The sequence below is a fragment of the Oryx dammah genome, unplaced genomic scaffold (genome assembly GCF_014754425.2).
Source record: "Oryx dammah isolate SB20612 unplaced genomic scaffold, SCBI_Odam_1.1 HiC_scaffold_29, whole genome shotgun sequence".
NCBI classification, from domain to species: Eukaryota; Metazoa; Chordata; class Mammalia; order Artiodactyla; family Bovidae; genus Oryx; species Oryx dammah.
This window is the reverse complement of record NW_024070213.1, coordinates 6,600,896-6,625,170: the sequence shown is the minus strand read 5'-3', so window position 1 is coordinate 6,625,170 and position 24,275 is coordinate 6,600,896. Positions and strand designations below refer to the sequence as shown.

The following is a 24,275-nucleotide window of genomic DNA, read 5'->3' as shown; positions in this document are numbered from 1 at the left end:
GTGGGCGAGGGCACAGTCCAGCTGTTTCCCTTGAGCCACCCGTCCCTTTGTCCACCTCTTTCTCCCTCCATCCCTCCATCCATATGGTGGACCAAAAAATGGCAGAGCGCCAACCACATGGCAGGCACATGTGTGTCTGGAGTTCACCTAGAACATCCTGCCACCAGGCTCCAGCCCTTGCATTCAGGATCCCTCTCATCCCAAGAAAGGCCTCTGACAGGCAGGGTGTTGCCATGAAGAGCAAGTCCAAGGCCACATCCTGGCAAACCGCAGGACAGGGGTGCCAAGCCCAGGTCCATGGCCTTCTGAAACCCTGGCACGACCAGTGGGAACGGCAGAGTTGGGTCAGAGGGTTGTGACTTCGGTGATGGGCTGTTCTTATTAACTTCTGGGAGTCATTACTCACTCCTCTGAGAATGTGATGAAAACTAGGACTCTGACCCCAGAAAGATGTCCACGAGCCGCGTGCATGCTCACAGGTCTCCACAAACACACACGGGCCCCGGGCTCCATCCTGCACTCACATGACCCGTGGTGCGAAAGGGACCCCAAGGACAAGGGCCTGCCAGAGGTGGCCAGAGCCGATCCATACCCCAGACTCTGCCCTTTCCACACGAAGGTGGGCATCTCAGCACACCTGTGTGGCCAGGGGCTTCCAGAGGTGGCTCAGTTCTGTTGTGCCAAAGCTGAGTGGGGAGGCAAACATTCCCCACTTTTGCTCCTGTGCCCCCAAGGCCTGCCAGACCCTGTGCCCAGAGAAGAGCTGCAGAGGAAGCTCACCTCTGACCAGGATGAATGTGCCCTTGCCTGTCATCCTGGTGTCCGACCAGCTCACGGAGCAGTAGTAGGTACCGGTGGCAGACGCGTTAGGCAGCTTGAGGGTGATGGGACAGACAGTGGTGTGGGTCTGGTTCTCACTGCCTGTACCAGGTTGGCAGCTGATCTTCTCCATGGAGCTGGTCTGGCCCTGGAGGTCCACGTAGAAGTAGCTGACTCTGAAGTCCTTGAACTTGGGGGTGTAGGGGTAGGTGATGCTGCAGCTGAAGGAGACGGCCCTGTTGGCCAGAGAGACCAGGATGGGGAGGCCGATGTGGGTCACAGACCGCTCTTCTGCGGGGGAAGGAAAGGGACAGAATGATAGCTTCAGTCCCCCCATGTCCCCACGAGGACCGGGGCTCACGCTCGCCGCGTACTCCATGGATACATGGATGCAGGTGGCATGATGAGTGCTTTTCCACATGACTCTACACTTCCCGACACGCCCAGACCGAGTGCGTGAGGGCTCCGTTTTGCAGGAAGAGTCTGGGCTCAGGGGGTCCAGCTGCTAACTCTCAGTTTCTCAGCAGGTGTGGAAGGCAGCTGCAACTCCTCCCCAGGGGCTGGAAGACGCCAGACCCCACGCTCCCAACTACCCTCCTTCCCAAAGGTCACGTTGGATAAAAAGCACAGGCCTGAGATGACCCAAAGCTGGAGAAGGAGAAGCAAAGAGGAAGGAGGCAAGAAACCAAGTGAAGAAATGCTTCCTGGCAGGAAGAAGCCCTTCCGGGCATAGGCACGCTCTCCCCAGCCTGGAGGAGGCATCAGTGAGGAGAGACAAACCTTTCCCTGAATCTGAGCTTGGAGAACTTGTAGAGTGTTTATAAAATATAGCAAGTGAAGGCGAAAGTCGCTCAGTCGTGTCCAACTCTTCGCGACCCCATGGACTATACCGTCCATGAAATTCTCTAGGCCAGAATACTGGAGTGGGTAGCAAACTGCACCCCTAAAAGCAGTTCTCGGACAATGCAGAGGAGTTCCATGGGCTGCCCCATGGCCATGACCGTGACTGAGGCAGTTCTGGGGGAGCTGTCTTCTCCCGGCCCCCACCTAGTACCCCTTTCATCAGAAAAGTAAAGTGAAAGTGAAGCCGCTCACTCGTGTCCGACTCTTTGTGACACCGGGGAGTGTAGCCCCCCAGGCTCCTCTGTCCGTGGGATTTTCCAGGCAAGAGGACTGGAGTGGGGCGCCATCGCCTTCTCCAGGGCCTTTCATCAGAGGCACCTAGGAAAACAGTCTGAAAGCTCCTCCGAGGCAGGAGTCTGCCTGGCTGGGGGTCCCACCCTCCTGCAGGCTCTGAGGTGCCCGTCAGATTCTGGGCTGGGTCAGTGGCCACCTCCCCACCCCCGGACTTCAGCTGCCCAAGCCCCCCAGCTTCAGTGCGCCCTGTCCCCCGCCCGCCCCGCACCTTCCTTCTCCCGAGCTGACCAGCAGACAGTTCTGAACTGAGGTCGGCCGCGAGCCGCCGAGAACATGCTGGCAGGGTTTTTAATCGGGAGACCATTCGTTGGAGCCACTTGGAGCCAGCAGCAGGATTTATGTGGTTTCGGAAGTGAGGCGTGGGCGCCCCGCCCGCCTGGTTTCTTCTGGGGGCTCCAGCTCAGCCCTGGGCCAGGTCCCCAGGGGAGTGAGGTCAGGTTCCCTGGGGGACCCCAGGACAGGGACAACGGCCCTCCACACCCAATAATTCCTCCAAGCTCGGGCCACACTGATATTTGGAGCTCCAGAGAAGAAGCTAGACACCCTCTCCCCTGATGGACTCAGGCTAGTCCCAGGGGATCGACTGGCACATCTGGATGTCACAGTGGGTCGGCTTTGTCACACGTGATGCTCATGCATGGAGATCCCGCTGAGCTGGCCCCAAGGATTCCCCCTCCGGAGATGCACTTTATATCTCTGGGCTGCTGGTGGTGACTGTTTAACTATAACAATATTTTAATTTTGTCATAAAACAAGGAGCCTGAGTCAGGGATGAGTTTTAAGGCACAGCAGGGACAGGTGTGGGTGCAGAGGCTGAAGGAAGGGGTCGTCAGTGATCCCCCAGGGTCCCAGCTGGGCCAGGAAGGACAGGAGGTGAGATGAACAGTGCTCACCGCCCCCAGCGAGCCCACCCCGTGTCCTTCCTGCACACACAGGCCACTGCCCAGCTCTGCAGCCCCCTCTCCTGTCTGCTCTGCCCAGACCACCATCCCTTCACCCGGCCAACGCCTCCCTAGTCCCCAGATCTCAGCTCAGGAACCACTTGCAACATTGACGCATCTCCTCCCGTTTGGGTCTCGCAATGAAGCTTCAAGGCAGCCTGGCAAGCACAGTGATAGCCTGGTGTTTCCTTATGGGGGTCTGGAGGTTGGAACCCGACCAAAAGTGAAATGGAAGTGATAATCGCTCAGTGGTGTCCGACTCTTTGCTGCGCTGTGGACTGTAGCCCGCCAGGCTTCTCTGTCCATGGGATTCTCCAGGCAAGAATACTCGAGTGGGTAGCCATTCCCTTCTCCAGAGGATCTCCCCGACCCAGGGCTCAAACCCAGGTCTCTCCCATTGCAGGCAGATTCTTTACCATCTGAACCACCAGGGAAGCCCTGAACCCAATGAAAACCACCAGGAAAGTGGCTGCACTGAGGCCTCTCCCCCTCCCCCAGCACCTCCTCCAGTCCCGTATCCAAGAGGCCATGCCCGGCCTGGGGAGGCTGGCCACGCTGTCATTAAGTCGGGGCCACCTTCCTGTTTGTCCCGGCAGGAAGACATCCATCCAGGTGTCTTAAAAACGATCCCCATTTGAGGGATGCTTCTAGAAAATGATGAAATCTGCTAGTGCAATTAAGCCTGACTTTACAATTCTGGGGAAATCTATAAAAATAGATGACCATTGTTCTGTATTCTTCTGGGATTCGTTATTTTAGGATCAGAGGGATGGGATTGTGGAAGGGGATGGCGTTGGCTCAGGTCTGCCGCAGAAAGAACCTCAGATCTGGGGTGGATCTGTCTCCAAAAATGTGGAGGGATGAAGCCGTCTCTGTGGACCAGTGAGGGTGGCCAGTCGGGAGATGGTGGGCCAAGAACAGGGAGGAGGAGGGCCTGCTGTTGGAGGAAGGCAACTGGGTTCTGACCCGACGATGGCGCTAACTGCCTCCAGTCCCTTCTTTTTACTTGGGTGTCAGCACCCCGAAGCCTGGACCATAGCAGCCCCGCTCCCCCCACTTCTCCTGGACCTGTGTCTCCAAGCAGCCCCTCTGGGGTCCAGGCTGCTCCAGCTGGTAGCCACCTGAAGCATTCCACAGTTCAGGCTCAGAGTGATTTCCGAGTCCACGACGGCTTTTCAGCTACCATCTGTTTACACCTCCAACAAACATTTAGGAGTACCTAAGGAGATGGCAACCCACTCCAGGCCTCTTGCCTGGAAAATCCCACAGTCGGAGGAGCCTGGCAGACTATACAGTCCATGGGGGTCGAAAAGAGTCGGACACGACTGAGCGACTTCAGTTTCTTTCTGCCTTTCACTTAGGGACTTCTCTAGTGGTCCAGTGGCTAAGACTGTGCTTCCAATGCACGGGGCCCCGGGGTTGATCGCTGGTCAGGAAACTAGAGCCCACGTGCCACAATTAGGAGTTCGAATGCCGCAACTGAAGATCCCGCCTGTGTCATGAATCTCGAAGATCCCACATGCCGCAGCTGAGACTCAGAGCAGCCAAATAGATGAATTAATATTAAAGAATAAAAAGAGTACCTTAAGGCCTGGAGGAGCTCCCTGCCCTCGCAACGTTCCCAGTTTAACAGGGCAGCAGACGGAGCCAGGGGAGGGAACCACTAATTGAGACTGGGGAGGACAGGAAGGGGTAGTGATATCCCCCAGAGTGTGGGAACGGAAACACACACATACAGTGAGGCCAGAACTGGCCAGAGGACAGAGGGGAAAGAAACGTGTAGAAAATGTCCTCTGGCTGGGTGTGACCCAGGCCCCATGAACTAAACATCATGGCAGTCCTATGAGGCAACTAACCCAACCCCATTTTGCAGACGAAAAGAAAACAGAGGGTCTTAGAAGTCCAAAGCCCCATAGTTCCTAAGCGGTAGCATTGGGATTTGAACCCAGGTTTGTGTGACTGTGCTAAGGAAGAAAAGCCAGCTGCCAGGTTAGGAGGTGAGGTCAGAACCAGCCAAGTGTGACGAGTGCTGGGCTGTGAGTGCTCTCAGATGATAGAGTCGGGGCGAGGGGGGGGTGGTTGCTGGCAGGAGGCCTACATTTTCACAGTTGGAGGCTAACAAGGGGCTGCAAGGCTGCAAGGTTTTATGGAAACCACGGGCCAGAGAGCACGGGTGAGGTGGGGCTTGAACAGAGCTGCCCAGGGCACCCAGCCTGCCCTGTGGGGCCCTGCTTCTCACCCTAGATGTAGTGCGCGAGGCAGGGGGGTGGTCCTGGGGACCCTCACTGAGCTTGAGGCGTGACACTGAGTGCCGCAGGGATGGCATACTGTCTGCTGTCTGTTCTGTCTCAAGCCTGGTGTCAGCTGCTTCCCGCTTTGCCTTTAATTCAGCAAAGGGAGTGTGTCTCCCAGCAAAGTGGGCCGGGGCCTTGTGAGCCAGCCTGGGGGTTCCCTTAGATTCACGGGCGGCCAAGAGGGGCAAAGGGCCCAGAGAGGAGGACGGGGGTGGACCTTGGATTTCTGAGGCCGTGGCAGGAGGGAGAGCTGCAAGAGCCCAACTGAGGGCCCCTGAGTGGCCACAGAAGTGCCCACGGGCGTCCATTCCACACCCCTGCAAGTGCCCAGAGACAGGGCCCCATGTCTGCAGCACCTGATGGGCAGGGCTTCTCTGCTTCTTCTCTGCCTCCAGCTGGCAGACCCTGGAGCAGGGGTGGGGGAGGTTGGAGAGGGGGTTTGAGGAGAGAGAGAGAGCCAACACAGGGCCCTCATCCCTTACTCTCACCCCAGATGGCGCCAGGGATGAGTTCAGTGGGAACCGGCTCTGAATCTTGGCTGGGACTCGAAGAACTAGGACTCATTTGCGGCTGTAAATGACCACAGCGCTCCGACTCACTCAGAACGGCTGGCGCAGCTCCAGGACCATCTCCGCACAAAGAGGTCTGGGCTGTAGGAGCATCCCAGCGTAGATTTTGGATTATTCTGTGCATCCCCAGTGCAGCCTAGGCTGGGACAGGCACCAGGAGGGAAGCGCTTTAAGGAGTCTGGCGTTGTTTTCTGCAGGGGGGACAGCTTGGTGGCAGAAGGGAAGAGGGGCTGGAGGCAACTGCTCTTTCCAGAGTAGACCTGAAAGGTGGGAGCAGGAGGTGCAGGGAGAATTGGCAGGTCCGGTCCAGGGGGAGTTTTTCTGGAGGGAGAATTGTGAGCCTGTGTCAGTGTGGATGGTGGGGGCCGGAGGAGGGGCACCCCTGCTGGGTGAGGTCCATGGTGAGTGGGAGCCGCCTGGGAGCAGGGTCAGACAGGGAGGGACTGGAAACAGTGGCAGTGGGGTGTCTGGGAGGGCCCTGATCCCCAGGGCCACCACCCCAGTCCAGCTCTGCTGGAGAGCTTGGCTGCTTATGACAAATCCCCGAGTCCTCCTCTCCCCACCCCCACACAACTGCATGGACAGAAGCTTGCACTGGGGAGCACGAGCTACCCCCACGAAGCCCGCCCACTCCTGCTTTGCGGGAGATGGTGTTTTCAGGGATGGTACCTCCACCATCGGATTTCCCCGGTGGCTCAGTGGTAAAGAACGCACCTGTCCATGCAGGAGATGTGGGTTCGATCCCTGGGTCAGGAAGATCCCCCGGAGAAGGCAATAGCAACCCACTTCAGTATTCTTGGGAAATCCCATGGAGAGAGGAGCCTGGGCTACAGTCCCTGGGGTCACAAAGTGTCGGACAGGACTTGGCGACTCAACAACAACCACCACCTCCTCCTCCCTCGCTTATTGGCAGCTCCAAGGACTGCTAGAAAGCCAGGGGCCTGGCCAGAAATGAGGGGGCAGGAGGTGTTTGGGAGAAGACCAGTTTCTGGAGGCAGCCAGCCTCGGTTCAGATCCTGGCTCTGCCATTAGAAGCAGTGCAAGCTTGGGGCTTCCTCTGCTGGTTGGGTGGCTAAGATTCCATGCTCCCCTTGCAAGGGGACTGAGTTCGATCTCTGGTCAGGGAACTAGAACCTGCACATCACAACTAAAATTCCACACACCACAACAAAGATCAAAGATCTCGTGCGCCACAACTAAGACCCAGCGCAGCCAAATAAATAAATATTTTTTTAAAAAGCTGTGCAAACTTAGGCAAGTGCCTTTACCTCTCTGAACCTCAGTGTCTTCCCTGAAACAAGGGGAGAAGAACAAGGCCAACCTCACAGGGTTGTCATGCGATAAAATGGGTCCAAGAACACAGCCTGCCTGCCACAGAGCCGAGCTGCCTCTCCCCAGTGATAGCAGGCAGGGAAGACAGACCAGTCCTAAGTCCTCGCTGGGAACCTGGAAGGGCAAATGCCAGCCTGACTCTTCTGCCCATGTAAGTGACAGGCACCGCAGCACGGGGTAGTCTCCGGGCATGATGGGATCCCCTAAGGGGCCCTGCGCCTCCTGCCCCAAGCCTCTCTGACCCCTCAGGCCCTGTGCTGGGCTGGACATGGCGGGTAGGCGACACCCTGGGGCGTGGATCCTGGGCTTGGCCTTAGAGGCTGTCCCGTGGGCTGAACAGTGTGTGCCCAAGAGCCCTCCCCGCCAGGAGCGTCCTGCTGCTCTTCCCCCATCCTGCCTGCGTGTCTGCCGCCCTGGTTGGGAAAGACTTTATCTACCACCCGCTGGTGCCTGATTCCTTCCTTTTCTGGTTCTTCTTTTAAATCTGTGGGCGCTTGAACTGTGGGTTTGAGAGCTGGTTGGCAGTCGGCGCCTCACTCCCACCTCTGGCCCAGGGACTCCAAGCTGAGTCCTCTGGGGGTGTTGGGGGGCGCGGATCTGCAATCAAGGAACTTGACCGGGGGTGAGAGGGGTGCCCACCCCATCAGACCTCCCGCTCCCAGCACAACATCCTCCTCTGACAGCTCCAGCATCCAGCCTTCTCTCCTCCCCTGCCCGGCCAGCCTGGCACTGCCCCTGAGGGAGCTACCTGCCATCCTGCTCCTGCCCTGCCTGACCCTGCCTGAACGCCGCCCCCCCTCCCCAACCAACCAGAGGAGGCCCAGGAATAAGTCTGAAATCAATTTACAGGGTCAAGACACACAATTAAAAAAAAGAAATAGAACAGAGAGCACCTCATTTGTAGTAAGGTCTCTGTTTATGACCTTCTGGCTTGTTACATTGGTACAACTGGGTTCAGACAGGGTCACACTATAACCATGTATCCCTTAACTTGGGGCCACTGTTAAGGAAATTTTTTTTTTTTTTAAGTTCCCTAGCCTGGAGGATCCAGCCCATTCCTCCAGGCCCTGTGCAGCCCAACTCATCTGTCCTCGGCTCTCACTTGTTCTCTCCCCAACATATGCCAAGCTTGCCAGGCTCTCAAGCCTTTGCCCACACTGTTCCCGCTGCCCAGCACACCCTCCTGTGCCCTTCTCCTCCACAGACTGTGCAGCCAGCCTCTAGGTGGACAGGACTCACTCAGCCCCTCCCCGAGCTGCTCCTGTGCGCACACACTCTGTTTATACAGCACAGACCCTCAGGCTTCGCAGTCAAGCCTGTGTTAAGAACCAGCCTCCACTAGGCCTGTTCCCTTTCACAGATGAAACAACTGAGGCTCAGAGAGTGGAGAGGTTTGTCTAATCAGCAAAGTGCTTAATAGTGGTGGAAAGGGTTAGTCACTCAGTCATGTCCAACTCTTTGCAAACCCCAGGACTATAGCCCTCCAGGCTCCTCTGTCCATGGGATTCTCCAGGCAGAATACTGGAGTGGGTAGCCATTTCCTTCTCCAGGGGATCTTCCTCCCAACCCAGGGATCGAACCCGGGTCTCCTGCATGGCAGGCAGATTCTTTACCGTCTGCACCACCAGAAGAGCCTGGTGGTGGAGGTGGGATTTTAAGCTGAGTCTCTTTGAGCCAATAACCCTACTCTCTTTATTTTTGTCTTTCTTTTTAACTGGTTGCACTGCAACATGTGAGATCTTTGTTCCCCAACCAAGGAAGGAACCTGTCCCCCACTGCAGTGAAAGCTCAGAGTCTTAGCCACTGGACCGCCAGGGAAGTCCCTAACCCCCAACTCTCTCTCTCTTCTTTTAACTTAATGAGTCTATTTATTTACTTTTGGCTGTGCTGGGTCTGCGCTGCTGCTCGGGCTTTCCCCTAGCTGCAGTGAGTAGGGGCTGCTCCTCGTTGCAGCCTGCGGGCTGCCCACGGCAGTGGCTTCTCCTGTTGCAGAGCACGGGCTCTAGGGCACCTGCGCTTCTGTGGCACATGGGCTCAGTAGCTGCAGCTCCTGGGCTCCAGAGCACAGGTTCAATAGTTGTGGTGCTCAGGTTCAGCTGCTCCTTGGCTTGTGGGATCTGCCCGGACCAGGGATCAGACCCATGTCTCCTGCACCGGCTGTGCTCAGTCGCTCAGTCGTGTCCGACTCTTTGCAACCCCATGGTCTGTAGCCCCCCGGGCTCCTCTGTCCATGGGATTCTCCAGGCAAGACTACGGGAGTGGGTTGCCATGCCCTCCTCCAGGCTGATTCTTCATCACTGAGCCACCAGCAAAACCCTAACCCCTTAACCACTACTCTAAGCAAGCATTTTAAAACCTCAAAGCAAGCAAAACAGAAGACACTTTTCACATGAAAGAACTGCCCCCTTTTAAAGGGAGATAAAAATTCAGAGGCCCTTCCCCTAAATTTGGGTCATCTAACAGGCAGACCATTCTAAAGAAAAACAGTCCTGGGCGTTCATCGGAAGGACTGATGCTAAAGCTGATGCTCCAGTACTCTGGCCACCTCATGCGAAGAGTTGACTCATTGGAAAAGACCCTGATGCTGGGAGGGATTGGGAGCAGGAGAAGGGGACGACAGAGGATGAGATGGCTGGATGGCATCACGGACTCGATGGACGTGAATCTGAGTGAACTCTGGGAGCTGGTGATGAACAGGGAGGCCTGGCGTGCTGCGACTCATGGGGTCGCAAAGAGTAGGACACGACTGAGTGACTGCAGGAGGCCCAGGTTCAATCTCTGGGTCAGGAAGATCCCCCTGGAGAAGAAAATGGAAACCAGCGGGCCCCATGAGCCCTGCATAGCTGGTCCTGTGGCAAGGCCAGCCAGAGCCAGCCGCCTCCCCCTCCCACTGCAGTAGTGACATCCCCTCACCCCCAGGATCTGACACGCTCCCCAGCACCGCCCCTGTTCCAGCTGCCCTGGCCCACTCTCTGTGCCTCTCCCCCACCAACCCTGAGCCAGGCCCTGGCCCCAGCTTCCCCCTCTGCCCGGAACGCCATCCTTTCTAGGGCACCGAGCCAAGGCTCTGCAGCCCAGAGGTGGTGATCAAAGGTATCCATTCCAACTTAGGTCGATTTTAAATGAAAACACTTTGATTCTCCGGCTACAGAAGAAAGCCATTCCCACGGTCTTTATTTTAGGCAGGAGTTCTGCCCTCCAATTTAGTTCTGGCATCTCTCAGAGCCGGGCCTCTTTTTCAAGGCCCTTCTGAAGGGCTGCAGGTGTGGGACTGCTGGTTTTATCACGGGGCTCTGGCCATTCGCCCGAGCACGAATCCCAGGATGCCACCGAAAAACGGGCGAGTCCTTCGGGGCACGCGCATCAAACACCGCAGTGCTTGGACCGAGCGGCTGATTAGGGAGAACCGCGGAGCCGGCGCTGGAAGGCAGTCTTTGAACAGAGCGTGTGTATCCTGGAGCTTTTTAGCGCTCATGCCCCCGGAACACTGCCATCAGACTGGCTGTCACATCTTTCAACACCTCCGAATGACAAAGACGCTCACGGATGTGGCTTGCCTGGGGGTAGGGGAGGGCGTTTCCACGTCTGCTTCATCCTGTTCTCAGGACTCCAGACTCTGGCCCCTGGGTGCACAGTGGCCACGTGGGGACACAAACCAAGGGCAGACCATCAAGTGTTTAGTCCAGAAATGTCTAAGCTTCACTGGTGTTAATTGGTATGTTTACAGCAGTCACTTCCCTTCTGGCTTGTTTTGAGAGGCAAGTTGCTCAAATTTGGGGGCTTGTTTGAGAGTGTGGACTGGGGGATGTGGGACTGTTTCTCCCTTTACAACCTGTTCTGTCTTCAGAGAAGGCTGTCAGGACGGGGTGAAGGTGGAGTAGGTGCTGCCCCTTGTCTCTGAAAGGAGAGAAATGGAGCGAGGGGAGAGACCCCCCCCCCGGACACCCCCTTCAGCAAGGCGTCTGTGGCCTCTCGAGGTCCCACTGCCCCTGGGAAGGGGGCCGCCTGACAAAACTGAAAGGGGTGAGATAAAGGGAAGTCTCAGGGGTGACCGAAACCCAGTGGACGGCCAGCAGGCAGGGCTTCCTGGAGAGGGAACCCTGGGAGCGGCACTTTGTTTTTTAAATTAGAACTCTTCAGGGCACCCCCTTCCATTATGAAAGCGTGCAACACGTTCCCTGTGCACATTCTGGAAGCCACAGTGAGGGATTAAGGAGGCCGTGGAGCTTGTGTGCAGTCCTCCCCCACTGGTATCACAGCTGTGAGCGTTTTGATCTTTCTTTCCCACCTCTTTACTGAGCTGGACTTTGAAGGAAGAGCAGGGGCCAGGTTTAAAGGGGAGAGTCAAAGCGAGGGGGTTTAAGCACAAGGAAGCTTCTACAAGCCTTGAGCCAGGGCAGGGAGTTGGGGGGCTCCAGAGCCCTGGTGGAGTTGAAAGAAATGGTTCCGGTGGGGGCCAGGAGGAGATTGGGGGTTGAATGTTGACCTAGAAACCTGGGGAACCTCTGCAGGCTTCGAAATTGGGAAGTGACCTGATCACACTTCCTGTTAGAGAGAGGACAGAGAGAAATACTAGTGAGCTCCAGACAGCCTTCCTCAGCAGCCTGAAACCCTCGCATCCGTGGTTTTGTTCTGTGGGGTTCAGTACCCGCCCCCAACCAGCTCCAGCCTCCTTTTAATATATAAATGCTTCTGGCTGACAACTCACTAACTCCTTCCCGGGGACTCCTGTGCCAGATCACCTTTATCCCGACTTCTTTTAAATCTCCACCTCCCCAAAGCTCCTACCCCCTCCAGGCACAAAATCACTCAGTGCGCTCCTTCCTCCTCTCCCTCCCCTTCCACATCCGCCAGTATGCCAGCCTGCTCCTTCCCTGCCGCCCCTCCCATCCCATCCCATCCCCGCCCTTCACCTCCCACCCATCCCCGCCCCTCCACCCCACCCTTCCCAACCTCCAACCCCTGATGCTTCCCACGCTGGAGGTCAGTCAAGACCCTGAGACTAAGCTGTGGCTCCTTTCCAGCCTTGACCCTGACCCTGCGGACCCCTCCTCTCCAGCCTTCCCCTGCCCTCTTCCTTACACAGCCCACCCCCAGAGGTTCCTGGGTCGCCCCTGCCCTCACCTGCCGCAGGTGAGCTCAGTCCTGTCCCACACTTCTGAGCTCCTGCACATTCGGAACCGGGCGTGAACACTGTGGCGAGCAAGGCGGGGCCTGTCAGGGCAGGAAGAGTGGACCCGAAGGGACACCGCGGAGAGAGCACCAGAGTTTGACCTTGAACAACAGGTTGGAGTCACCAGGTGGGCAAATGCGAGGACAGCTTCCAGGCCAAGGGGCCAGCAGGAGCAAAAGCTCAGGGGCAGGCAGTCGTCAGCGAGGGAAGTGGGGTGTGGGCGGGGCGGGAGGAAAGGGCAGCCCAGGGCCAGGGGCAGGGCAGGGCAGGGCAGAGCGAGGTGCTCTGCAGCGAACCAGCTGCTGGCAGCGAGCCTGAGCTGTGCTCCAAGGGACCAGGGGCTGTCTCCTAGGCCCCCAGCTCCTTAGGATAGCTCTGAGAAGGGGAGGCTCTGATTTAAAGGGTGTGCCTGTTTTAAATCTCTGGGAGAAGGTGAGGGACAGGGAGGCCTGGCGTGCTGCAGTCCACGGGTTCGTAAAGAGTCGGACACTGAGCGACTGAACAACCAATGTTTTAAATCTGGTGTGTGTGGCCAAGTATGAACTTGCCTTCAGACATGCATCCTTGGACCCTATGACCAATGCTGGAGTGAGTGCCTCCCCTGACTGTCTGAGGACAGGCTGCCCGATGGGAGGGCATGCCTGCCTTTGGGCTTGGGCTGCACCCATTTGGTGCCTCCCTCCTGCCCACTGCCCCACAACCTCCCCATCAGCAGCAAGCAGGGACAGCCCAGAGCCTCCAAGGGGCCCCTGCCCTGGCTCTGCTGTATCTCAGCCGCAGCCCACGCAGTCCTGGGACGGGGTTGGGGGGGTGGGTGAGAGCAGATACCTGCCAGGCCCCCAACCTCCTCCAGACAGCCTGTCCCCATGGTCGAGGCCCATAGACCTTCCCTGAGGGGTCCCAGGTGCCAGCCCTGGGGTCATTGGTGTCCCAGATGTGCCTTCCTATTGCCCCAGGCAAGAGGCCTGCATAGGAGGGAAGCTGGAGCTCAGAGCGGGCAGGGAAGCCGGAGGGGGTCAGATCCTGTCTCGGGGTTCTCGGGCACCCACTCCCTCGGTCACAAGTCAGGAAGGTTTTCTCATTCCTCTCCTGGTGGCATCACATCTCCACGCTGCTCAGTGTTCCGAAGGGGGTTGTCTGACTGGGAGCCGAATTCTTCCTGTTACTGTGAGTATTTCCTGGGCATCCTCTGGGCACCAGGCTCCATGCTGGGAGCCAAGGATTCGAAGCCAAGTAAGTCCACATGTATCCTGCCCTCGTGAAGCTCGCAGTTCACACAGGGAGGAGGAGAGTGCAGACAGAAGCAGTCTTAATGGGAACATACCCGCTGGAGGCACTGAACACACGTGTGCCTGGAGACCACACGTGAGCGTTCCGAGATGGGAACACCTGGAACGTCAATCATAACTAAATGGATGGCAGTATGTTCATTCAGTGGGACGCCCCACAGCAGGGGTTGACAACCGTGTTCTGTAAAGGGCCAGGGAGTAAATATTTTCCGTTTTGCGAGCCATATGGTCTCTATCGCAGCTACTCTACTCTGCTGTTGTGGGGGCAAAAGCAGCCATAAATGAGCCATGAATGGATAGGCATGGCTGTGTTCCAATAAAACTTTATTTATGGACATGGGAATGGGGATACAGTCATCACTCACTCTCCATGGAGGACTGGTTCCCGTTACAGACGCCAAAATCCACAGATGCTCAAGAGACAGGGTATCTTGAGAGTGATGGGGGTGCAGGGGGCTTGTTATTGTTCAGTCACTCAGTCCTATCTGACTCTTTTGCAACCCCGTGGACTGTAGGCCACCAGGCTCCTCTGTCCATGGAATTTTTCAGCCAAGAATACTGGAGTGAGTTGCCATTTCCTTCTCCAAGGGATATTCCTGACCAGGGATTGAACCCGAATCTCCTGCATTGGCAGGTGGGTTCTTTACCACTGAGCCACCAGGGAAGCCTATACAGGGGCTTTGGGGCTCTGGAATGTTCTCTTTCTTGACCTGGATGGTAGACACATAGGACTATATTTATTTAATATGTATCATACTTTTCTGTGTCTGTGTTATATTTTATGCAGCTCCCCTGGGGCTCAGTGGTAAAGAAGCTGCCTGCATGTAATATAGGAGACTCGAATTTGATCCCTGGGTAGGAAGGATCCTGTGGAGTAGGAAATGGCAACCCACTCCAGTATTGCCTGGGAAATCCCATGGACAGAGGAGCCTGGCAGGCTATAGCCCATGAGGTCACAAAGAGTAGGACAGGACTTAGTGGCTAAACGACAACCACAAAAGTTATATTTCATAATATAATGACATAGGATTCATAAAATGGCATAAGATTCCCATATACAGCTGACCCTTGAACAACGCGGTGGTTAGAGGCGCTGAACCGCGCACAGTTGAAAATCCAAGTGTAACTTCACAAGCGGCCCTCTGTACCCAAGTTTCCACATTCTCAGAGTCAACCAACAGTGTAGCTGTAGTATTTACTACTGAAAAACACCTGTATATAAATGTACCTGAGCAGTTCAAATGCATGCTGTCCAAAGGTTAGCTGCACTTTAAATCATCTGTAGATCACTTAGAGTACCTAATACAGGAATTTCCCTGGTGGTCCAGTGGCCAAGACTCTGTGCTCCCGATGCAGGGGGCCCGGGTTTGATTCCCAGTCAGGGGACTAGATCTCACGCATGCAATTAAGAGTTGCCCATGCCACATGCTACAACTAAGACTCAGTGCAGCCAAAATTAAAAAAAAGACTAATACAATGTAAGTACTAAGTGAATAGTGGTAGATACAATGTAAAAGCTATATAAATAGTTGCCATGAGAACTGCAAATTCCAGCTTTGCTTTTTGGAACTTTCTGGAAATTTTTTTTCCCCTGAATATTTTCGATCTGGTATTGGTTAAATCCGCAGATGCAGAACTGGCAGATACAGAGGGCTTAAGTATAAAATTATACTTTATTGTATAATTTCATATTCACACTGTGAAATATGTATTCTTCTCTTGATGTTTTTCTGACCATTAGAAAAATACATTTCATAACTCCGCACAAAAAGGCAGTGGGTTGGACTTACCCCCACCACTAGCCAGGGTTTGGGACCCCTGCTCTTTACCAACCAAACTAAACAAACTTCAGCCACATTGTCAACCAGATGTAGCTTAAAAAACATGTTTGGACTTGCCTGGTGGTCCAGTGGTTAAGAATCTGCTTGCCATTGCAGAGGACACAGGTTCAATCCCTGGTCTGGGGTGATCCCACATACTGAGAGGCAACTCAGTCCGTGTGCCACAACTATTGAGCCCTGGCACTCTAGAGCCTGTTTTCCGCAACAAGAGAAGCCTGTGGACCACAACTAAAGCGGGCCTGTGCCTCTTGCCACAACTAGAGAAAGCCTGCACACAGCAGCAAAGAGCCAGTGCAGCCAAAAGTGAATAAATAAATAAATTTTTTAAAGATATTAAAAAAAAAAGAAAAAGAAAAAGATGTTGAGTGAAAGAAGTAGGTCGCAAAGAACACCCATAACATCATTTTGACTATACAAAGTTCAAAAACAAAGCCAGGCTAATCTATATCGTTTAGGGACACAAACCAAAGGATAAAAGTACCCAAAAAATGCCAGGAAGCAATTGCCCTAAACTCAGGATGGTGTCCTCTGAGTGGGGGAGAGGGGGTGTCTTGGGAGGTGTCCAGGGGCTTTGGGGCGCTAGAATGTTTTCTTTCTTGACCTGGATGGTAGACACGCCAGACTTGGCTTTAGAATATTTATGGTACTTCTCTGCGTATGTATTCTATTTCGCAATTTTAAAAGAGAAAGCACTGACGATGCCCCATCGGAACGGCACCTGCACTCCTACCTGACAGGCATTTATGACCCACCCGGACCCACATCCCAGTGGGAATCGTATCCCGCAGCTCTACTAAGAGACCCTCCTCCGAAGCGAGTCTGAACCTCTCGCCATCCCCGCCCCCGGGCTCTGCCTTCTGGCCTCCCAGCCTTCATTCCTGCTGTGCCTGCCACCCACCCACCCGCCCCCTCCAGCACCTCCTCTGCCCCACCTCCGCCTGCCTCGGAAGCTCTTTATTGGGATTAGACAAAGATCAAAAGCAGAAGCCAGTCCTGACAGAGGCCTGGAGCTGCGGGGAGGGAGGCAGCAGGCTCCCGAACATCTTTTGGACAACAAAGGAAGCGGTGACACCTGAGTCCAGAGCTAACGGGGGAGGGGAGGCGAGCCTTCATCAGGACTCGGGCCCTGGGGTCGTATTTCTGCGGGTGAGTCTCATGGTTTCCGCCAGGCTGGGAGTAGGGGCTGCGGCTTATTCATCCCCAGTTCCCCCCAGTGCCTGGAACTAGTCCTCTTTAATGAATAGTTGAGAAATAAACACAGCCAGGGAGAGACTGGAGACTGTTTGTTGAGGACACCAAGGCTCAGAAAGGTTAAGGAACTTGCCTGAGGTCACACAGCAGTCAATAGAAGAAGGCAGGATTTGAACAAGCTCTGTCTGGCTTCAAAGCCCTTGGAAGTGACTTAAAGCCTGGTGGAAGCAGGGCTAGAGCAGGCGTGTAGCTGCTCTCAGGAAAGCTGAGCCTCAGACTCAGATGATTCTCCTCTAAGAGGTGCCCTTCAGACCAGAGGTAGCCGCTAGACCCTTTGAGAAAAGTAGAATTTGCAGAGAGATCAGAGGAGAGCATGGGAGGAAGGTTGGGAGCAAGAACGGTCCTGAGATGCCATCCCAGGATGTTGCTAGACCCCTGGAAAGGTCAGAGTGACCCCAAGGAGCCCGGGGGCTCCCCAAGATGTAGAGCCAGCCAACTGAATCTTGCATCTTGATTGGCTCTGCTAGGCAGGCAGGTGCCTGACACTCTGAGCTCTCATTACGTGCACATTCAGGCATTATTACTATTGCAGCCGCTTGACAGGTGAGGCCATCGAGCAACATTAAGGGCCTGCCCAAGGGGACTTCCCTGGTACTCCAGTGGCTAAAGGGCTTCCCAGGTGGCTCAGTAGTAAAGAATTTGCCGCCAATGCAGGAGACAACGGAGAAGGCAATGGCAACCCACTCCAGTACTCTTGCCTGGAAAATCCCATGGACAGAGGAGCCTGATAGGCTCCAGTCTACGGGGTCTCGAAGAGTCGGACTCGACTGAGCGACTTCACTTTCACTTCTCACTTTCATGCACTGGAGAAGGAAATGGCAACCCCCTCCAGTGTTCTTGCCTGGAGAATCCCAGGGATGGCGGAGCCTGGTGGCCTGCCGTCTCTGGGGTCGCACAGAGTCGGACACGACTGAGCAACTTCACTTTCACTTCTCACTTTTATGCATTGGAGAAGAAAATGGCAACCCACTCCCAGGGTTGGAACCCTGCGCCATCCCTGGGATTCTCTGGGGCTGAATGGCAACCCATATCCCAGGAGAATCCCAGGGATGGCAGAGCCTGGTGGCCTGCCGTCTATGGGGACGCACAGAGTCAGACACGACTAAAGCAACTTAGCAGCAGCAGCAGCAGGAGATAAGAGTTCAATCCCTGGTCCAGGAAGATCCCCTGGAGAAGGAAATGGCAACCCACTCCAGTATTCTGGCCTGGAGAATCACATGGACAGAGGAACCTGGTGGGCTACAGTCCATGGGGGTCACAAAAAGCGTAGGACATGACTTAGTGATTAAACAACAACAACCAGGGGCTGAGACTCCTCACTCCCAATACAGAGAGCCTGGGTTCGATCCTTGGTCAGGGAGCTAGATCCCGCATGCCATAACTAAGAGTTCTCATGTCACAGCTGAAGATCTCGTGTGACACAACAAAGACCCCTTGCAGCCAAATAAACAAGTAAAGAAATATAAATATCGGAAAAAAAAAAAAAAAGAACTTTCCCAGGGGCCCAGGTCCAAAGCAGAGCTCAGATCCAGACTCCATGGCCTGCACACAACCCTACATCGGGTGGTCCAGGGAAACAGTTCATGGAGCCCAAGCTTCAACGGCGACGCTCCCCAAGGTCCCCCAGGGACACTGCTGAGGCTGCAGGCTGGGTCTTGGTGCTGGTGGTTGATGGAGCTGGCTGCACCAGGCAGGTGGGTGAGGTCAGGGGCGGTTTGGGGGATGTGAGAGAAACTGGATTCCCTCCATCAAACTCTCAAAGCTCAGAGACAAGAGGGTGGGGAGGGGCATGGCACAGCCTAGAGACAGAACCCAGGACCTGCAGGGGAAGGACCAGGAGGACTGGGTGCTGTCTGCTGCTCGAGAGAAGACCACAAGGTGCTTCCACCTCTTGCGAAAGAGCAGAGTTTCTCTTGCGTACAATGCTTGCTGCAATCCGGGGGGGCGGGGGCAGGGAATATGTTGTTTGTTTGTGGTTAAGACAGTTACAAACAGCACTTTTCACAGCAGCACCCCCAAAAGTCTCCTCTACTCAGTTACTGGGGTGTGCGGGGATCCCTTTTGGGGAAGAGGGACCACACAAAGAGAAATGATGGGAACTAGGGGGAAAACTAAAACGAATGGGTTTCAACACGTTGTTACCAAGAAGCTGCATTTTCTCAGCCTTCTTTGCATTGAGGGTGGGGGTTGGCAACGGGGTGGGGGGTGTGAGGTGCACAGATGACAGGAGATGACCTCACAGAGGATGGGCTGTCAGGCCTGCGGTAGGGGTGGGTACACCCAGTTGAGTCTTGCCTTCCCAAAGGGGTAGATTTTTTGTGAAGGATGTTCTTTACAAAGAAAGGAAAGAGGATCCCTGGAGCCTACTTCTAAGGGTCAGTTCAGAGCTGAACCTGGCCTCTACTCACCCTCTAGGCTGTGGGCCAGCTATCTGGCTGTGCTGGGCCTCAATTTCTCAGTGCTTACATGGTGCCAGTGGGAACAGCACCCCAAGAGTGCCTTGAAGGGGCCTGAGTACAAGTGTAAAGCCTCGCTTATGTGCGCAGAGAGGCTAAAGATGTCGAACCTCCCTGGTGGTTCAGTGGCTAAGACTCTGCTCTCCCAATGCAGGGGGCCCAGGTTAATTCCCTGGTCAGGGAACTAGATCCCACATGCCACAACTAAGAATTCACATGTTGCAACTAGAGATCTCGCATGTCGCAACTAACACCCAGTGCAGCCAAATAAATACATTTTTAAAAAATACATGGACAAATATAGCTGTTATTGCTTATGGTATGAATGAAAGGCAGAGGATGGAGCAGAAGGGTGGGAGCAGCTCCTAGAAGACTCATAAAAATCAAGGTGAATGAAAAGGGAAGCATCCAGCCTGCCCAGTGGGATGGGCGGATGCTGGGGCTACAGAAGGGTGGGCACTGTCCAGGTGAGACAGCCTCAGAGACCCCAGAGCCAAGGTGGGCAGTCCTGGTGGGGGACACTCCTGGGAGTTCCCTGGCTTGGATGAACTGGCCCCTAAGCCACCCATCCTAGGGCCAGGCTTGGATCCATCTCCCCAGCTTCCCAGGCACCTTGCCCTATGACCAGCGGTGGCCTCCCTCCCTCTGCCCCACCCCTCCCAACACCAATGGGCAGGTTCAAGGCGTGGGTTCCGCAGTCAGATACCTTGGGGGTAAGCTGCCCCTCCCAGAGATCCCACACCCCACCGGATGACCCCCCTCCTCGGCCCGCAGCAACGCCCACCCACCTCGCTGAGGGGCCAGGGGGTCAGGAGGAGCCAGGAGGGAGGCTGTTTCAGCAGCGAGAGGGGGGCGCGGCCCCGCCTCTTCAAAAGCCACCTCGGCAAGGCATTAGCTAAACATCTCCCGGTCCCCGAAGGCTTCCCCTGTGAAGTCTGCAATGTTCAAACGCAACCAGCAAATCCCCGGAGACGGGTCCGGGGAATTAGCCGCGCGGCGGATGAAAGCCGCTGTGATGTGCGCGAGGCAGAGAGCGCGGGAGGAGGGGAGGACCGCGTACCTGCGCCTGCCAGCGGCAGGGTCCAGGGGAGCAGGATCAAGCCCAGCAGCCCGGGGGCCGGGAGGGGGCCCGGCCGGGCCCTCCGCCGCGGAGGCCAGCTCTCCATCGGGGCCTCCTTCCTCTTTAGGTCGCGGGCGGGGACAGCCTGCTGGTAGCCACGGTTGCCCTTGGCGTCCTTAACAGGCTCCTCCCCGGCCGGCCTTCTGCTTCCTCCGGGTCTCAGTTGGCCGCCTTGTCCTCTCAATGACCCTGGACTTTCCTGGTGGGAACAGTTTCAAGCCAGGGTGCCGCCTGGGGCTCCCAGCCGTCCAAGATGTGCAGATGTGACTTGGAGCGCCAAGAACTGATGCTTTTGAACTGTGGTGCTGGAGAAGACTCTTAACCTTCCTTTGGAATGCGAGGAGATCCAACCAGTCCATCCTTAAGGAAATCAACCCTGAATATTCATTGGAAGGACTGATGCTGAAGCTCCACCTGATGTGAAGAGATAAGGCATTGGAAAAGACCCTGATGCTGGGAGACACTGAGGGCAAGAGGAGAAGGGGGCGACAGAGGATGAGGTGGTCGGATGATATCACTGACTCAATGGACATGGGTTTGAGCAGACTCTGGGAGACAGTGAAGGACAGGGAAGCCTGGCATGCTGCAGTCCATGGGGTCGCAAAGAGCTGGACACGACTCAGAGACTAAACAACAGCAACAAGGACATGCAGAACAGAGAGGGGCTAGGCCTCCCGTTCCCGCCCCGCCCTCACCCCTGAGGCGGTGGCTTCTCCCCTTCTCAGCCCCTTTTCTGCTGGATAAACTAGCCCAAAGGAGGGCAGGTCTAGCTGCTCAGGCCTGAAACTCTAACAAAACAACAGACCAACCCCATTCACACAAACTGCCCCTCGGAAATAGCCCAGGAGCCCCTTGGATCAAGGTACTCCTCAAAGAGGATGGTTTGGGATGTGGGGGTGAAAGGGGCTAGGGGGATGAGGGAGGGGCAGGCATTTGGGGGTGGGGGTGGGCAAGAGCCCCAAGTTTCCAGCCTTTCGCAGAGACCAAAAAGCCTGCTGTTTCTCCTTAGCCCAGCAACAGCCACCGTGGGGGTCCCCCTGAGAGGCCCAGCAGACACCTCCCCTCTGACCCACCTCAGATGTCTTACCTGCTGCAGCTCCCCTAAACTTGAGCTGCCCCTCCACCACCAGGAGGCCCAGGAATCGCTTCCCCATCAGGAGTGAACCTCAGTCCCTGTCCTCCCCTCCACAGGCCCCCGACACAGGTCAGTGACTACCTGCCTCTTGGGTCCCTCTCCCCAGCAGACTGGGAGTCGGTGCAGGCCTGGCATTCTGGAGCCCCGCTCCGGGCAGAGCCGGATGGCACGGGGGACAGCTGCATGCCTGCCTGTCCACAGAGGCAGAGGGAAGGGGTCTGGGGTGGAGGTGAGCAGCCAGCGGGCCCGCAGAGGAAGGCGGGGCGGGGGGGGGCAGGGGGGCACTGAAGGTGGTAAGTTTCAGCACAAGCTGAACACGCCCCCTTTCCCCCCCATCATTGTTGGTGGTCCTCTGTCGTTGATCGTGTCCGACTCTTTTGCAACCCCACAGGCTGCAGCCCGCCGGGCTCCTCCATCCATAGGATTCTCCAGGCAAGAATACCGGAGTTAGTGGCCATGCCCCACTGCAGGGGATCCTCCCAGCCCCAGGGATCAAACTCGAGTCTCCTGCAAATCACCTGCATTACAGGCGGATTCCTTACCGAGGAATCCCTTAGGGCCACCGAGGAAGCCCCTAGTACCCCATCAACCCTCAAGATCAAGGCTTTTATCCCAGTCTGACGAACTCTGCCCCCAAGAGGCAAAGCAATGTGCCCATGATAGGGGCAGCCTGGCTGGGTGAAGCCAGAGCCTCTCTTCCCACCCCTAATTGGCCTCCAAGGATGGCAGCACTGGGTCCAGCTTCTGCCCTTGGTCTAAATGCTTTCCCCTCAGCCACTGAGCACACGAACAGTGAAAACCAGAAAGCTGTTTCCTACCAACTCCAGGAGCGCAGGGAGGACGGCAGGCAGCAGGGCCCGCCCGCCAGGTGAGGAAGACAGATGAACCGCAGACACTTCTGCGGGCTGGGGGGCGGCAGAACCCCAGTGGTACTGACTGTGGATCTATCACCGTGATACATGGTCGCAGATGTCGCGGTGAGACACAGACAATCGGCTTCACGCTGTCTCCGAGCTCCTGGGGGGAGCAGGTTGTCTAAGCACCTCGATGCCATGGTGATAGACGTCATGTTAATGCCTCCACGCACGGAGGGAGCGTTATAAAGGCATCGGTCTGTGCCTCCAGGAGTCTCTTTATGACTTGGCATCTGGAGGCAGCCAAGTGCCAGGCCGCCTCGGAGCAGGGACCCCTGCCTGTCCCCTCTGGGGCAGCTCTGCCCCCCTTACCCCTGCGACCACCAACACAGAGCCTGCGGCCCCCTAACGGTGCTGTCCGCGCCCTAGGTCTGCACGCCCCGGGGTCCTAGGAACTTTGCCACCTCTGGGCCCGAGTCTAGCCTGCAGCCTCTTGCCTTCCTGGGGGCCTCCCGTTTGTCTTTTTTTTTTTTTTTTTTAACCTCTGACTCCCCTCAGCCTAGCACAGGGCCGGCACCTGGTCTGTCTCAATAAATCCTGGTGCACGAATGAAGGATGAATGAGCCTAAGTGCCTCCCTCCGAGGCTGGCTGTAGAGGTGGGTGCCTCAGGGCATCAGGCTGGACTCCGGGGTGGAGCAGGAGGAGGCGGGCACCCTCCCCAGGCAGACGTGACGTGAAAGGAAGTGGCCAGAAGTCCAGGGTCATTGTTGAGTTTCCTAGATAGTCTGAGGCCACGTGGCCCCTGGGGAGAGGCAGGCGCAGACCTTGGGTGGGGAGCCAGGGGCCCGGGCCCTGCCGTCTGGGCCTCAGGGATGGTGATGAAAGAGAAGTCGCAGCACATTCAGGAACCACAGTTTCCCCGAGACTCCACCTCCTCTCCCTGAAGCGGCTGCCGGGCGGTGAACTTGCTGGACTCAGGGCCAGGGTTCTTCTCTCCCCTGCCTTTGGGGGGAGCTGTGATCAGTGGGTGAGAGGAAAGGCAGACCATGTAAGGCTCCGCTGACATCTCTGGGGCGCAGCCTTTGGGCCAGGCCTCCGCAGCAGAGTCTGCAGGCGAGGGCCCCAGGGCCCGCTCACTTCAGCTCCTGCTGTCGCCCAGTCGTCTGTCCATCCTTCTACCCATCCATCATCTCTTTGCATTTTGCTGTGCACCTGTTCCTCCCCAGGCATTGGCCTCAACAGGAGGATGCAAAAGTGAAAGACCCGTTTCGAGGAGCCCACGTCTCGGGTGGGAGAGCAGCTGTCCGCACAATTACACAATCGCATGGCAGTTCAGAGCAGTTACTCAACCAACGCCAGACACACGTATGAGACAATTTTAATCTACACATCTATTTAATGCTCACTGCAATTCCATGAGGTAGGTTTTATAATCAGGCTTCCCAGGTGATGTTAGTGGTAAAGAACCCACCTGCGAACACAGGGGACTTGAGATGCGGGCTTAATCCCTGAGTTGGGAAGATCCCCTGGAGGAGGGAATGGCGATCCACTCCAGTATTCTTGCCTGGAGAGTCCCATGGACAGAGGAGCCTGGCTGGCTACAGTCTGTGGGGTTGCAAAAAGTCAGACATGACTGAGCAACTAACACTCACACACAGGTTTTATAGTCACTCCCATTTTACAGATAAGGACAATGAGGCACAAGAAAGTTAAAATTTGCCCAAGGTCACACAGCTAAGAAATGTGTCCAGGGGAAGTGACTCAGGATGACTCCAGCCTCTGCTCCAGCCTGCCTCAATAGCACAGTGTGAACAGAGCAAAGAGCGAGGCAGGGGTGACCAGGAGGACTTCATAGAGGAGGTGTCAGCTGTGAAGGAGGACATGGGGGAGCACACAAGTCCCCTGCAGTCCTAAAGTGCCTTGTTCACACAAAGACTAAAGCTTTCCCAGTGAGATCACTGTCGTTGGCCTCCATACACTTATTAAGTACCTACTGTGTGCCA

At 55.9% G+C, this 24,275-nt stretch overlaps 1 protein-coding gene across 1 annotated transcript in view; it reads right to left on the bottom strand.

Annotated features, from left to right (window-relative positions):
- The window catches only part of NFAM1 (NFAT activating protein with ITAM motif 1), a 36,618-nt gene extending 16,209 nt beyond the window's left edge, over nucleotides 1-20,409 (bottom strand). The window contains exons 1-2 of the mRNA XM_040233170.1: nucleotides 20,223-20,409; nucleotides 781-1,110 (exon numbers count right to left, since the gene is read on the bottom strand). Coding sequence (XP_040089104.1) covers nucleotides 781-1,110; nucleotides 20,223-20,328 — 436 coding nt within the window. The 5' untranslated portion in view covers nucleotides 20,329-20,409. The remainder of the gene's footprint in view (nucleotides 1-780; nucleotides 1,111-20,222) is intronic.
- Nucleotides 20,410-24,275: the final 3,866 nt, after the last annotated feature.